This window comes from Phocoena phocoena, chromosome 2 (genome assembly GCF_963924675.1).
Source record: "Phocoena phocoena chromosome 2, mPhoPho1.1, whole genome shotgun sequence".
Taxonomy (NCBI): Eukaryota; Metazoa; Chordata; class Mammalia; order Artiodactyla; family Phocoenidae; genus Phocoena; species Phocoena phocoena.
The window spans coordinates 114,542,817-114,559,135 of NC_089220.1; the positions used below are offsets into that span (position 1 = coordinate 114,542,817).

General features: G+C 38.4%; 1 protein-coding gene across 1 annotated transcript in view; it reads left to right on the forward strand.

Moving 5' to 3' along the window:
• The window catches only part of TMEM202 (transmembrane protein 202), a 47,391-nt gene that overhangs the window by 19,399 nt on the left and 11,673 nt on the right, over positions 1–16,319 (forward strand). Inside the window, exon 7 of the mRNA XM_065871741.1 lies at positions 797–945. Within this exon, the coding sequence (XP_065727813.1) occupies positions 797–945 (149 nt within the window). The remainder of the gene's footprint in view (positions 1–796; positions 946–16,319) is intronic.

The window sequence follows — 16,319 nt, forward strand, 5'->3', positions numbered from 1 at the left end:
TTTCTTTTGGTTGTTTGTTTAGTATATTAGAATCTCATAATTTGGAAGTGTCCTGCAAGTGTCATTGTCATGTCAATGAGCATTCTAAAGCAAGTGCTTCCAATTTATCTAAAACATTTTTTCTATGATGATACCTGACCCTGAACAAACAGGAGAAAGTTTCAGGAAATAGAAGAAGAAGGCAAAGGTATAACTGAGCTATTCCTAGTTCTTCTGTTCTTCCAGAAGACAGTTCCTTAATTCTCCTCTCCTTTTATCACATCAAATAAGCTTTCCACCTTTATGGATCTCCAGAATAAAGCAATAACATTGGAGTTTTGCCTGTGTAATACTTCTCCGATAATCTTTCTAAACCACATACTTATTTTTATTAACTACAACAGTGGTCTCTAAACTATTGCATCACACACTCTGTTAGTAAGACACTTTATAAAATTTATTTATAAAATATGTACATGTATTACATTACGAATATAGTCATTACATTGTAAAATATACTCAAAAATAGAATTTAAAACATTATTTGCTAAAAATTTAAAAAGAAATTATTATTTTCTTCCTGTGCCTCAATAAATTGGCTTGCATACCCCCCAGAAAACACTAGACTACAGAAAAGATGGGACCAGTGTTTTGAATTCCAAGCTCCTAAAGATAGTGAACAGGATATTCAGAAATGTATTATTAATCAAATTACATTATAATTAAGCCAGTGTTACTCTTCAGGGGTGTTTGATGACTTAAGATTTTATCTATTACTCATCCACAGTGCTGACCCTGACTTTTTCTTTTTCTCTAGGGTTCCTCTCTGGACTCAGTCACTTAAGTTCTCAGGTTTCTCTTCCAGATCAAAATCTCCTTGTGATCCCTATAACAAGGACAAGGATAGGAAATATAGCCACAGTAGAATTGAGTCTATCTGAGGCAAATGTAGGTGTTTCTCCATGGGTGAGAAACACGTAACAGAAAAACAGTTAAGTTCAGCGGCACAATCAAGGACCCAGACAGAGGCAGGGACCGAGACAGAGCCAGAGAGAGAGAGACAGGGCCAGAGATAGGAATTGAGTCAGTAATACGGGATGAGTTAATAACTCAGGCAAGGTCAGCTACTGAGGTAGAACCAGTAGACACAGCAGAGCCAAGGCCTGAAGCAGAGAAAACAGTAGGTATTGTGAATATGTCAAGCGATAGACCTGACGTTAATGAAAGGAAAATGACTGAAGACAGGGGTGATAAAGACAGATTCAGCTGAGATAAATGACGATAACAAGACAAAAAGATTAGTCTTAGATACAAGGTAGTAGAGGGCAGGAAAAAAAAAAAAAAAGCCTATGAGAGAGATTTCCCTTCAGGGCTGAAGACATTTGTTGAGTCTGTATGAAGAGAAGTAGGAGTATCAGAGGAAATTCTGAGATGACAGTACAATGACTGTTGAACCCTCCCCTAAATTATGCCTCATTCGCTGAATAGGTTGATATTACGGATGAAAGAGAGTCATTTGTATGGTTTAGGTCAAAGACACCAATAACCTACGAATCACAAATAAAGTGATGAAAAGCTAATTAAAAGAAGTTTCCAGGGCTTCCTTGGTGGCGCAGTGGTTGAGAGTCCGCCTGCCGATGCAGGGGACGCGGGTTCGTGCCCCGGTCCGGGAAGATCCCACATGCCGCGGAGCGGCTGGGCCCCGTGAGCCATGGCCGCTGAGCCTGTGCGTCCAGAGCCTGTGCTCCACGGTGGGAGAGGCCACAGCAGTGAGAGGCCCGCGTACCGCAAAAAAGAAAAAAAAAAAAAAGTTTCCATGTAGTGTTGTGTGCTGTGACTGGGAAAGGCTGCAAAAGGTGGGGTGCCCAATCCACTAAGCCTTTCCAGATTCCCATGACCACACAATGGAACATTTCAGCAGAATGGAAAGAGCACTGGGTTTGGAAATTCAGACTCTCATTTTGTGGCCTGACTCCCCTAATGAGCTAGGCTGACTTTTGGCAAACATTTAACTTTCTTGGGCCTAAGCTCCTTCATTGACCAGCAAGGCTCTGAAATTTCTAGTGCTGACTGTTTTGGCCATATATGGTGAAAAATAGAGAAATTTTTCCTGTTGGCCCATACAACCCCAGGTTATCTTAGTAGGTAACTTAGTCTAGTCAGAGTAATTAAATTCAGTTCTCTACCTCCAAGGCTACTTTTGGCAAGTCATTTATTTTTTATTCAGATAGCTCATTTAAAACATGTAGGTGATTCCCATGGTTTTCAACTATTTGCAGGAACTAGAAAGGAAGGAAAAAGGTAAAGGCAAAAGGAACAGACTCTTTTAAAACATGTAGCTCAGATAGCTCATTTAAAACATGTAGGTGATTCCCATGGTTTTCAACTATTTGCAGGAACTAGAAAGGAAGGAAAAAGGTAAAGGCAAAAGGAACAGACTCTCTGAAAGTGTGTGCCATCTAGACTCAGGGAATTTCAGTGAGGGTTTAAACAGTTTTGCACAAGGGGTTGTGGCCTTTAAAACCAGAAGCTAGTTTTTTGGTTGGCAATATTGGTAGTTCACCATGAAAACCCACTCTTAACTCCTTAAATTTTCGATATTTTACTATTTCTGCCTGCCTGTACCTCTTACTAGCTAAATTCTATGGCCCTTAATTTTATCATCTTTAAAAGTGTCCTCAACAAATAATATCATCCCCATTCCACATATTTTACTTTCTGGAACATTAGATAAGGGACCAGGATTGGGAATAAAGGATAGACAATGCAGGGCACATTAAAAGATATTACTCCCAGTAAATATGAATTAACAGATGTCCGTATTAAAGTACAGATTCTGTATGGGGATAGTTAATATTTTAGTTGTACCTTAATTTAGGTTACTTAAATTGATTAGATGATTACATAGCCAAATACCACTAAGCAGATGATTTGATAGTTGAGGGACAAGGGGAAAAAAAGGAAACCTGCCAAGGGAAGGTCTAGATGGGAGGGAGAATTTTGAGAGCTTGCAGGCAAGATGAAACCTGTAACCTCCATTTTCTCCTGGAGAGCAGGGATGCTGAAATAGTAGAAACAAATGTGGGGGACTTCCCTGGTGGTCCAGTGGTTAAGAATCCACCTTCCAATGCAGGGGATGCAGGTTCGATTCCTGGTTGGGGAACTGAGATCCCACATGCCGCAGGGCAACTAAGCCTGCGTGCCACAACTACTGAGCCCACGTGCTCTGGAACCCACGAACCACACTAGATAGAGAGAAGCCCACATGCCACAGTAAAGATCCTGTATGCCACAACTAAGACCTGACTCAGCCAAATAAATAAATAATTTTTAAAAAGGAAACAAATGTGGAAGATTGATAAACACAAACTTTATCTCCTTATAATTTTGCTTAAATCATGGCAGCATTAGATATTTGACTGGTTTGGAAACCTGTAACCTCCATTTTCTCTTATTCATAACCATCTTCCCATGCATCATCCAACCAGCAAAAATTTTAACAAAGATTTATTAAACATTAACAGGTAGTTCACTATGCAGTGGGGGGAAAAGGCAATAAGAGTAAAGGGTAAAATACAAGTTTCTGGAGCTCTAATAGCACACAAGAGGCACTGCACACCCAGTTCAGTTCAGGGGCTTGAAGGAAAGGTGGTCAGAGTTGCTAAAACATGAATGAGCTCATTCCTGAAAAAGACAAAAATGATGACATAGACTTTATCTGGGAGAAAAAAAAATCACTCAACAAGTCATTTGTGTGAACCTGACTGTTCTAAAGGTTTTGGGAAAAGGAATAATACTTTAGCAACACAGCAGCTTTAAATAAACTTGTTCTTAAAAAGTAAAAAGCAAAATAAAAACAAAACTTCCTCAGCCAGTTTTCTCCTTGGACTCTAGCTTCTTGTCATAAATGGATATTTCTCCAAAAAAGAATGTCTTTCAATTTGTTTTATAGTTTTCATTCATCAATGTCTTAGAGATTTCCAAGTACAGGTCTTTTACTTCCTTGGTTAGATTTACTCCTAGGAATTTTATTCTTTTTGATGCGATTGTAAATGGGATTGTTTTCTTAATTTCTCTTTCTGATAGTTTGTTGTTGGTGTTTAGAAACTCAACAAAATTTCCGTATATTAGTTTTGTATCCTGAAAGTTTACTGAATTCATTTATGAGTTCTAATAGTTTTTTGGTAGTTTCATGTCATCTGCAAACAATGACAGTTTTACTTCTTCCTTTCCAATTTGGATTCCTTTTCTTTTTTTTTAAAATTTCCTTTTTCTTACCTTATTTCTAGGACTAGGACTTCCTATGTTGAATAAAAGTGGTGAGAATGGGCATCCTTGTCTTGTTCCTGATCTTAGAGGAAATGCTTTCAGCTTTTGACCATTGAGTATGATGTTAGCAGCTTTATTCATAATAACCCCAACCTGGAAACAATCTAAATGTCTTTCAGTGGGTGAATGGTTAAGATGTGCTATATAAATACCATGGAATATTACTCAGCAATGAAAAGGAATAAACTATTGATACAGACAACAATTTGGATGGGTCTCAAGGGAAGTATGGAAAAAAAAAAACAAAGAAAATTTACTCAGTGATTCCATTTATATACCATCTTTGAAGTGCCAAATTTTAGAGATGGAGGAAAAATGAATGGTTGCCAAGGATTAGGGATGGAGGAAAGGAGCAAGATGAAATGGGATTGTGGTTGTTAAGTGACAACAAAAGGGATCCTTGTGTGGATTAAGCTGTTCTGTATATTGCCTGTGGTAGAGGATACATGAACCTAACTAAACATGTGGTAAAACTGAATAGAAGTAAATGCAGTAAAGCTTCTAGAAGAAATTATAAGAGAATAACTCCATGAGATCAGGATAAGCAAAGATTTCTTAAACAGAGCACACATGTACATAAAAATAACACTAATCACAAAAGAAAAAATTATACATTGTATTTCATTAAAATTAAGAACGGGGCTTCCCTGGTGGTGCAGTGATTAAGAATCTGCCTGTCCAGAAGACCTAAATAGACATTTCTCCAAGGAAGGTATACAGACTTCCAACAAACACATGAAAGAATGCTCAACATCATTAATCATTAGAGAAATGCAAATCAAAACTACAATGAGATATCATCTCATACCACTCAGAATGGCCATCATCAAAAAATCTAGAAACAATAAATGCTGGAGAGGGTGTGGAGAAAAGGGAACACTCTTGCACTGCTGGTGGGAATGTGAATTGGTACAGCCACTATGGAGAACAGTATGGAGGTTCCTTAAAAAACTACAAATAGAACTACCATATGACCCAGCAATCCCACTACTAGGCATATACCCTGAGAAAACCATAATTCAAAAAGAATCATGTACCAAAATGTTCATTGCAGCTCTATCTACAATAGCCTGGAGATGGAAACAACCTAAGTGTCCATCATCGGATGAATGGATAAAGATGTGGCACATATATACAATGGAATATTACTCAGCCTTAAAAAGAAATGAAATTGAGCTATTTGTAATGAGGTGGATGGACCTAGAGTCTGTCATGCAGAGTGAAGTAAGTCAGAAAGAGAAAGACAAATACCGTACGCTAACACATATATATGGAATTTAAGAAAAAAAATGTCATGAAGAACCTAGGGGTAAGACAGGAATAAAGACACAGACCTACTAGAGAATGGACTTGAGGATATGGGGAGGGGGAAGGGTAAGCTGTGACAAAGCGAGAGAGTGGCATGGACGTATATACACTACCAAACGTAAAATAGATAGCTAGTGGGAAGCAGCCGCATAGCACAGAGAGATCAGCTCAGTGCTTTGTGACCACCTAGAGGGGTGGGATAGGGAGGGTAGGAGGGAGGGAGACGCAAGAGGGAAGAGATATGGGAACATATGTATATGTATATGTATAACTGATTCACTTTGTTATAAAGCAGAAACTAACACACCATTGTAAAGCAATTATACTCCAATAAAGATGTAGAAAAAAAAAAGAATCTGCCTGTCAGTGCAGGGGACATGGGTTCAAGCCCTCGTCCAGGAAGATCCCACATGCCGTGGAGCAACTAAGCCCATGTGCTGCAACTACTGAGCCTGCTCTCTAGAACCTGCGAGCCACAACTACTGAGCCCATGTGTCACAACTACTGAAGCCTGTGTGCCTAGAGCCCACGCTCTGCAACAAGAGAAGCTGCAATGAGAAGCATGTGCATTGCAATGAAGAGTAGCCCCTGCTCATCACAACTAGAGAAAGCGCACGCACAGCAACGAAGACCCAACACAGCCAAAAATAAAATAAATAAAATAACTTTATTAAAAAAATAAAATAAAATTAAGAATGTCTGTTCATCAAAAGATACCATTAGGAAGGTGAAAAGCCAAGTCATGACTAGAAGAAGATACCTGAGAAAGAACTTGAACTATAATGAAGGAGATTGGTTTGTAATTTTTTCTGTATGTGCTGTCCTCTGACTGAGTAATCCTAGGATTTATTCTCAACAGAAATGCCTGTGTCTTTTCACTAAAATTCATGTACAAGAATGTTTATAGCAGTTCTGCTCATAATAGCCGAAAACCAGACACAACCCAAGTGTCCAACCCAAGTGTCCAAGAGAAGAGTGGATAAATATATTGTAGTATATTCATACAGATGGAACATTATAAAGCAATTAAAAAGTAAGGACCGGGCTTCCCTGGTGGCACAGTGGTTGAGTGTCCGCCTGCCGATGCAGGGGACACGGGTTCGTGCCCCGGTCCGGGAAGATCCCACATGCCATGGAGCGGCTGGGCCCGTGAGCCATGACTGCTGGGCCTGTGCGTCCGGAGCCTGTGCTCCGCAACGGGAGATGCTGCAACGGTGAGAGGCCCGCGTATCGCAAAAAAAAAAAAAAAAAAAAGTAAGGACCACTGATACATGCAACAAAATGGATAAATCTCACAGACGCTATGTTGAGCAATAGAAGACAGACACAAAAGATTACTTAGGTATGATTACATTATATGAAGTTGAAAAACAATCAAATGAGTCGGTGGTGATAGAGGTAAGATGGCTGGTTACATTTTGCAAAGGTACAGTAATAATGGGGCCACTGGAAATTTACTATATTGTTATCTTGCTGGTGATTATATGTATGCATTCATATGTATAATTCATCAGACTAATAAGTGAGTTCATCAAGGTTACAGAATGCAAGATCAATATACAAAAATCAAGTGTATTTCTATACACTAGCAATGAACATTATGAAAATGAAATTTTAAAAACTTTCTATTTACAATAGCATCAAAAAGAAAATAAATATTTAGATATAAATTTAACAAAAGAAGTGCAATACTTGTATGCTGAAAACTACAAAACATCATTAAAGAAATTAAAGAACATCTAAATAAATGCAAGGACATCCCATGTTTGTGGATCGAAAGACTTAATATTGTTTAGATGGCAGTCTTTGCCAAATTGATCTACAGACTTGTAATCCCTATCAAAAGACTGGCTTGCTTTTTCTGCAGAAATGTAAAGTTGATTCTAAAATTCATATGGAAATATAAGGTACCTAGAACAGCCAAAATCAACTTGAAAAAGACAAATAAGATAGGAGGACTCACTGTTTCTAATTTCAAATCTTGCTGAGAAGTTACAGTAATCAAGACGGTACTGGCAGAAGAAAAGACATATAGATCAATAGAATAGGACCCAGAGTCCAGAAATAAATCCATATATATTATATCATGAAAAAAAACCTCAAAGTGTATCATAGACCTAAATATAAGAAGTAAAACTGTCAGAACACATAAGAATAGATCTTTGTGACCTTGAGTTAGGCAATGGTTTCTTAGATATGACACCAAAAGCACAGTGACATAAGAAAAAAGAAATTGGACTACATCTAAATTAACAACTTTTATTTGCAAACAGTACCATCTAGAAAGTAAAAAGAGGGACTTCCCTGGTGGTCCAGTGGGTAAGACTCCGTGCTCCCACTGCAGGGGGCCCGGGTTTGATCCCTGGTCGGGGAACTAGATCCCACATGCATGCCGCAACTAAGAAGACCGCGTGCTGCCACTAAAGATCCCGCATGCTGCAACTAAGACCCGGCACAGCCTAAATAAATAAATAAATATTAAAAAAAATTATTTGAAGAAAAGAAAGTAAAAAGACAATCCACATAATTACAAATGGGTCACTGAAAATGAAACCCAAATAGCTCCTGAACATGTTAAAAGATGTTCAACCTCATTAACACTGCACTACCGTTTTTCATCTGTCAGGCAAATGCTAAAAATTTTGATAGCACATGTAAACTGGTACTACCTCTGTGGAGGGCAATTTTGCAGTAAGAATCAAAATGTTTAAAATATACTTCTTTTTTTTTTTTTTTTGACCCAGCAATTCAATTTCTAGGAATTTAATTCTGCAGATATACTCACACATAAGGACAGTGATTTCATATGCAGTCAGTCATTCACTATATTTTTATTGGTAAAAATAAATCAGTAAACAAATATCTATCAGAGAGACTGAATAAATAACTGTTTATTCAGTCAGTAGAATACCATTGAGCTGTTAAAGAGAATGAGGAAGCTGTTTATGAATTGAGGGAATATTGTCCAGGATAAAAATTTTTTTAAGGTGGAGAAAAATTGTATGGTAAATTATTATATATGTAGAATTATATGAGTATATATATAACATTTATATACACACATCTATAAAGCAATTAGATATAAATATATAAATGAGTTTTTAAGGTAAAAAAGAATTATACATATATAATAAATTATATATATACATTTTAAAGATGAAGAATAAATTGTATATGTAAAACAAATTATATATACAGTAAAATCTTCAGTTGAAAAATAGAAGTGGTAAAAAAAATCAAGCCTATCCCCTTATCTCAGACTCTGTTCTCTCCAATTCATACTGTATACCACTAGGTTAAATTCCTAAAATTCCAGGCTTCATCAGTTTATTAAAATATAAAACTCCGATTCAGTAGATTCCGGGTGATCTGAGGTTCTGCAATTCTAACAACTGCTAGGTGATACTTTTGTTACTGGTTCATGGACCACCATTTGAGAAGCAAGGCGCTAGGACCCACAGACTTCGACTTCACATGACATTTGCCATTTGAAACTTTGTTTTATAGTGTGTGAATATCTTGCCTACTCAAATGCATTTTACATTCCAAGAGAGCTTTCAGCAACACTTGCACGGCTGATTATTTTTTCCTTCTCAAAACATTTTTCCCTCCTGCTTGTCATTACAGTTCTCAAGTTTCGCTTGTATCTCAATGGCCTCACCTTTCAGTCTTTGCATAGTATGTGCTTAATAAATAAATAAATCTTCTATGCAGATCCATTACTTACTCTTGCGTATTAATGTAAACACCATGCCCTAGCTCCTGAATGGGGTTAGAGAGCCTTTCTCAGACTTGCCCACCCACACAACAAGAGTTCACAGATTGTGTAGTTAGGACAACAGCCATGTGAGTGAAGGCTTGGTGATAAAGCCAGGGACCCAGAGACTCCAGATCATATACTAACTGATTAGATTATCAAATATAATTTTGCTTTAGTTTGAGGGTTTAGAGCTGGTCACATTTTATTTATCTATTAATTAATTATTTATTTTGTGAATTTTTGAATTTTATTTATTTTTTTATACAGCAGGTTATTATTAGTTATCCATTTTATACATATTAGTGTATATATGTCCATCCCAATCTCCCAATTCATCACACCACCCCCACCCCCCACCCCGCCACTTTCCCCACTTGGGAGTTGGTCACATTTTAAAACAAAGTATTTGTTAGGCTGAACCTCACAACGTTTATTATGCATGGATAGTTAGGGTATTTTCAGTCGCATGTAATAAGGCCTAACTCACTCAGGCTCAAACAATATGGAATTCTATGATCCCACAAAACAGAAAATCCACTGGTTAGAATGTCTCCAGGTAGGGTGCAACCACCTGCCGGCCCGATGTCTATGCTACCCTTTCAGATCTGCCCTCCTCGGTCTGTTGGGTGACTCAAATCGCTTCCCTCCAGTGGCTTCCCTCTTGGTCACATGATGGCTGCCAGCAGCGGTAGTGGTGATACGAATCCTTACTCACACGTGGAGAGAGAAAAGACCTACTCACTTACTATGGAACCTAAGTCTTTCCCTTCAGTTTGTGGGGATCAGTTTTGGTTCACCCCCAGACCAATAAGAGTCACCATGAGAATACTGTGTGCTCACTGCCTTAAGCCTGGCTCTGGAGCAAATAGCTAACAGAGACGTGGGGGTGGGATTACTAAATTTGCCCTAGTCAAAATAAAGCTCATAGGACTAGGGATTAGGTCCGCTCCAAAGATACATATAGAATTCATGGGGGAGAAGGGGATAGTTGAATAAAAATCAAGATTACTTAGGAAGGAGAAGGGGGGAATTCTGAAATTATAAATTATGTTTATATAATTTAATTATATTTTTATATTAATTGTAATAGTATCATAGCTTTTATAATAAAGTTTTTACTTGTTCTTTACACAGCTAGCCTCAGAATAATGTATACACTCATTTATTTGATAGTAAAACCTTAATTATAAGTGTCAAGAGGTAAGAGCTCAACTGATTCTGGACACGGAGTTAATTTAGGGAAGAGTATCATTAAGCCCAGGATCCTGGGTTCTACTGTTCAGCTCAGCAGATCTTCTGCCTCTTTCCCTATTTATATTAATATAGCCCCAAATTATGTGAACTGATATCTATGCCCAATTGATTGTTCATATATGGAGAATTCCTGTTTCTCTGCATAAACCTGAGTTGAGTTTTCTGAAGTTTAAAACAGAAGTTAAAACCCATCTTCATTCTCCTCTGCTTAGGTATCATGCTATCAAGGACTTGTTTATACAATAGACTTTATACTGGAGGTATTCAAGCAGAAGCTGTATGAATGTTATTGATGGGATTGGTGCATCTGATCAAAGGCTGGACCAGAGAATACTTGTTAGGCATGGATGATCAAGAGAATTAACTGTATAGTTTTTAACCAATACAAATTCCATAACCTGACCATACTGAATCAGAATCTCTGGAAATGGAGCCCAAGATATGCATCTCTAAGAAGCACTACATATATATATATATATATATTTTTTTTTTTTTTTTTTTTTTTTTTTTTTGTCGGTACGCGGGCCTCTCACTGCTGTGGCCCCTCCCACCGCGGAGCACAGGCTCCGGACGCGCAGGCTCAGCAGCCATGGCTCACGCGCCCAGCAGCTCCGCGGCATGTGGGATCTTCCCGGACCTGGGCACGAACCCGTGTCCCATGCATCGGCAGGTGGACTCCCAACCACTGCGCCACCAGGGAAGCCCTACTTATAATTTTTTATAGCCAATCTATCACGAGTTCCCGGGCAAGTATTTAGGAACCCCTGGGTCAGATTTTTTTTTAAAGACTGGATTAAATTTACAAGTTAATAATCTATCACAGTGGAAAGGCCATTGCACTAGAAATTAGGCAATTGCAGTTCTAGTGCCAGCTCTGCTATTGCTCGTTTTGGTAACGGGCAAGTCAGTGTACTCTGTTGAACCTCTGTTTCTCTTTCTGAAGAATGAGGGACTTCTAAAGTCCCTATCAGCTCTACACCCAGTCAATGCTACTTGTCTGGACATTCTGAGGAACCAAGAGCATATTGTAAATATTCTAATTCCCAATACTCTCTGCTGTTTAAGAGAAATTATGCATATGAAGATTATGCATAACCCCATCGTAGAAGAAAGGTTCTATCTAGATGAGGTCCATAGAACTCTTAGGAGTGCTATTATTGTTATGGTAACGTTGAACAAATCTCTCTGGAAAAAGTGGTGACAAAATGCCATAAATACTTGGAGAAAAGCTTCTTTGTTTACCAATGGTAAACAAGGGTGCCTGCAACTACCACCTGAAATTGTTTTGGCTCTGACTCCAGGACCAAACCTTATGGCCTTTAACTGTTTGGTAGGATGTTACAGATCACACCATACTTAGGCCAGATTTTTTTTTTTTTTTTTTTTTTTTGCGGTACGCGGGCCTCTCACTGTTGTGGCCTCTCCGGTTGCGGAGCACAGGCTCCGGACGCGCAGGCCCAGCGACCATGGCCCACGAGCCTAGCCGCTCCGCGGCACGTGGGATCTTCCCAGACTGGGGCACAAACCCGCGTCCCCTGCATTGGCAGGCGGACTCTCAACCACTGCGCCACCAGGGAAGACCACAATTAGTTATTTTTTTAAAAAATTGTTATAGGAAGATTTTTCTTAGAGTGTTTCGCAGTTCCATACGCTTACTGCCCGATGTCCTGGCTCCATTCCTTCCCAGCACCTGTCAGTCTCTCTTTTGCCTAGTTTTCCCCAAAGAAGCCTGATACATCTTCTTAATCCCTTGCTATTTCTATGCACACTTCTGATTTCAGCTCTTTTCCTCAGCTGCCCTGGGCAGATAAGTATGTAAAGGTGGCTCTCTTGCCTTGGCTCAGGGAACATGGTCTTTGAAGCCTATTCCTCCTAAGTCTGTAAGGCTCACAATTCCACCGTAGCCCAGATCTCTACAGAGATTTGGGTCCATCATTTATTTAAAATTCTCCTATGATCCCATTTCCTTCTGGTTATCTTGCTCTAACTCACTCATACCTAGTTTGTTTCCCTCTCCAGCCCATGCCCTCTTCTCTCTTCCCAGCCTCCACAGATAAATTCAGCTTCTTTGACCCCTCTTTCTACAATTCTTCAGTCACACTCCTGACTAGCATGTTTTCATTTTAAAACTCTATTTACACTGAATAATAAATAGCTAATGTTTATTAAATACTTACTATGTGTCAGGCAATGTAATAAGCAGTTTACATGTAATATCTCAGTCTTTCCACACTTCAAGAAGTAAATTCTACCAGTGCCTCCATTTTACAGATGAGACCCAGAAAGATTAATTGACTTATGTAAAATCACATAGCTATGGGACTTCCCCGGTGGTCCAGTAGGTAAGACTCAGTGCTCCCAATGCAGGGGGCCCGGGATCGATCCCTGGTCGGGGAGCTAGATCTTGCACGCATACCTCTGCAAAGAAGCCCCCATGCCACAACTAGAGATCCCACCTGCCGCAACTAAGACCTGGCACAGCCTAAATAAATAAATATTAAAAAAAAAAAAAAAGCAGAGCTAGTTAGGTGGCGACCCAGAATTTGAAACAAACACTTTGACTCCAGAGCTTCTACTATATTGCCTCCCATAAGAGCAAAGATTAAAGGTAAAAAGCAGTAGATTAAGAAGAAAGAGGTGAGAGTCTTAAGTTTTTCTTTTTTTTGCCACTAACTAGTTAGTAGTGTTACCATGGGCAAATCACAATCTTTCTAATTTTCTTATTCATAAAGTAAAGAGATTGAAGGAGAGATAACTAGTATCTCATTTCATAGTATTCTGTGGTCCTACGGTATGAAAAACATATTTTAAGATTCTTTTTCTGACATGATGGGCTTTGGAATTTCACCCTCCTCTCCCATATTTTCATATTTTTTCCAGCACTGGCTTACATAATAACAATGAAATACAGGTATATGTTCTATTTCTGTAAAGCAAAATGAATAAAACTTTAGAAAATTTCACATCTCATCCCTATTTATCTGGCATTTTTAGATCTGATTTCTCAGTGATGGCATAAGATATTTAAACACACAAAATGATTGCAGTTTTGCCCAGGAAATTAGTGTTTATTTGGTAGATACCATATAGTTTCCACAGCTGTAACAATTGTTTATTACATGGTGATCTCTGAAAGAGCAATCTATTCCATTATCATTTTTTTCTGATTCCATGTTCCTATTTATTTCTTGAATTCGTTTTTCCTTATACTTATCACCCTAATTCCATTTACTTTTATGTTGAATTTTAATGAAGCCAAAACTAAAACTTCTTATTCCTTTAAGCTGAAATATGTTAAGAGGATCACCAAGGTCGGGGTGGGGTGGGGGAGAGAGAGAGAGAGAGAGAGCAGGCAGGGATAAAAGAGTAAAGCCCTTTTGCAAATAGGCATACTTACACAAACTGAGAGCAGGTCCTTCAATCTCTGTGAGTCTTCAATCCTATAAGAATTAAAGTGTATTTGCTTGCTACTTTTTTCGTTCTTTGGAAAACCTTTTAACTACCATTATAGTTATTTTGGCATTTTGCATCTTCTTGTTTTGGAGAAGTCAGTAGTAAAGGGGAAATTAAATTTAAAAAATTACCAGTTAAGCATACCTATTGTAGAAGTATAAGAAAATATAGGTAAATAAGAAAAGAAAAATCTCTTTAACTGAAATGAGATGGTTGCATAACTCTGTAAATGTATTTAAAATCATTTGATTGTACATTTAAAATGGGTGGATCTTATGATTAATAAATGAAAACTTAATAAAGTTTTAGAAATTCCCTTAACTCGCTCATACAAATGCACATACACAACCTAGGACCATCCTTTAACACTGCTTTGCAGCTGCCTTTTCTTCCCTGTTTAACTGCACAGTATGACCATCTTTCCAGATCAATTCATAGCTTTCTATCATATAGTTTGTTTTGTTTTGTTTTTGTTTTTTAAAAAAATAAATTTATTAATTTATTTGGTTGCGTTGGGTCTTCGTTGCTGCGTGTGGGCTTTTCTCTAGTTGCAGCGAGTGTCGTTTTGGTGCACGGGCTTAGTTGCGGTAGCTTCTCTTGTTGTGGAGTATGGGCTGTAGGCACGTGGGCTTCAGTAGTTGTGGCTCGTGGGCTCTAGAGTGCAGGCTCAGTAGTTGTGGCACACGGGCTTAGTTGCTCCGTGGCATGTGGGATCTTCCTGGACCAGGGCTCGAACCCGTGTGCCCTGCATTGGCAGGCGGATTCTTAACCACTGTGCCACCAGGGAAGTCCCTATCATATAGTTTTAAATGGTAGCATAGTTTTCAATTTTTGTATTATATTATATTATAATTTGTTTAACCAATCATTCCTTGAACATTTTGCAACCAGATTCGGGTACAAATTTCCTTAGGTTAAGTTGCTAGAAGAATTATATGCTCATTTTAAGATTTTTCATACCTATAAATTGCCCTCTAGAAAAGCTGTACTCCTACAAAGTGTCATTTTATCCCTCTTTCTCTCCCATCAAATCAGTATTAGCATTTTATAAAATCTCTACCATTCTGACAGGTGAAAATGAAATATTTGTATTAATTTCCATTTCAATTACTAATAAAGTTAACCTTTTGGGGTCATTTATTGGACATTTGTATTTCAGCTTATGTCTTAGTCCATCCCTCAAACACACTAGTATGTGTATATATGAATGTTTCTTATTAATTCATGTGAGATTTGTATACATTAAAGATAAGTAACACTGGGACTTCCCTGTTGGTACAGTGCAGGGGTCCCCAACCCCGGGGCCGTGGACCTACTGGTCTGTGGCCTGCTGGGAACCAGGCTGCACAGCAGGAGGTGAGCAGCGAGAGAGTGAGCAAAGCTTCATCTACTGCTCCCCATCGCTCCCCATCACTCCCCATAGCTTGCATTACTGCCTGAACCGTCCCCCTCACCCCCCGCCCCCATTCGTGGAAAAATTGTCTTCCACAAAACCAGTCCCTGGTGCCAAAAAGGTTGTGGACCTCTGGTCCAGTGGGTAAGACTCCGTGCTCCCAATGCAGGGGGCCTGGGTTCAATCCCTGGTTGGTGAAACTAGATCCCGCATGCATGCCGCAACTCAGAGTCTACATGCCGCAACTAAAGATCCCACGTGCCGCAACTAAGACCCAGTGCAGCCTAAAAAAAATAAATAAATAAAATTTTAAAAAGATAAATAACTCCCTGTTATGTATGCCAAATATTTTTCCCAGTATGTCTTTGTTTTTTATTTATGATGTTGCTTTTACAGAAGGAAGCTTCAAATTATGTAGTCAAACCTATTAATCTTTTGCTTTATAGATATTGTTGTTGGTACTACCCTTCTAAGGCTTTTCTCACTCTCAGATGATTAAATATTCACCAATATTTCTTCTACTAATAATGTTTTCTTTCCTTATACTTAAATATTTATCTGGATTTTATTTTGATATATGACATAGGGTAAAGATATAATTTGAAAGATTAGAAAGAATGAATGAGGAAACAAGTTAGATCTTTACTTTATTTGTTGTATGCCTTCTAAGTATTGAAAACTTTGTTATATGTGTAGTTTATAGTAATAAACATGACAAGAATAATCTCTGACCAACTATGTAATTTACAAACTCAGAGAGAAGAAAGATATCATACACGTTTGATGAATGCTATGAAAAAGTGCTACGTTCTAAGGTAGTGTATAGTAGGTAGGCTAACCAAT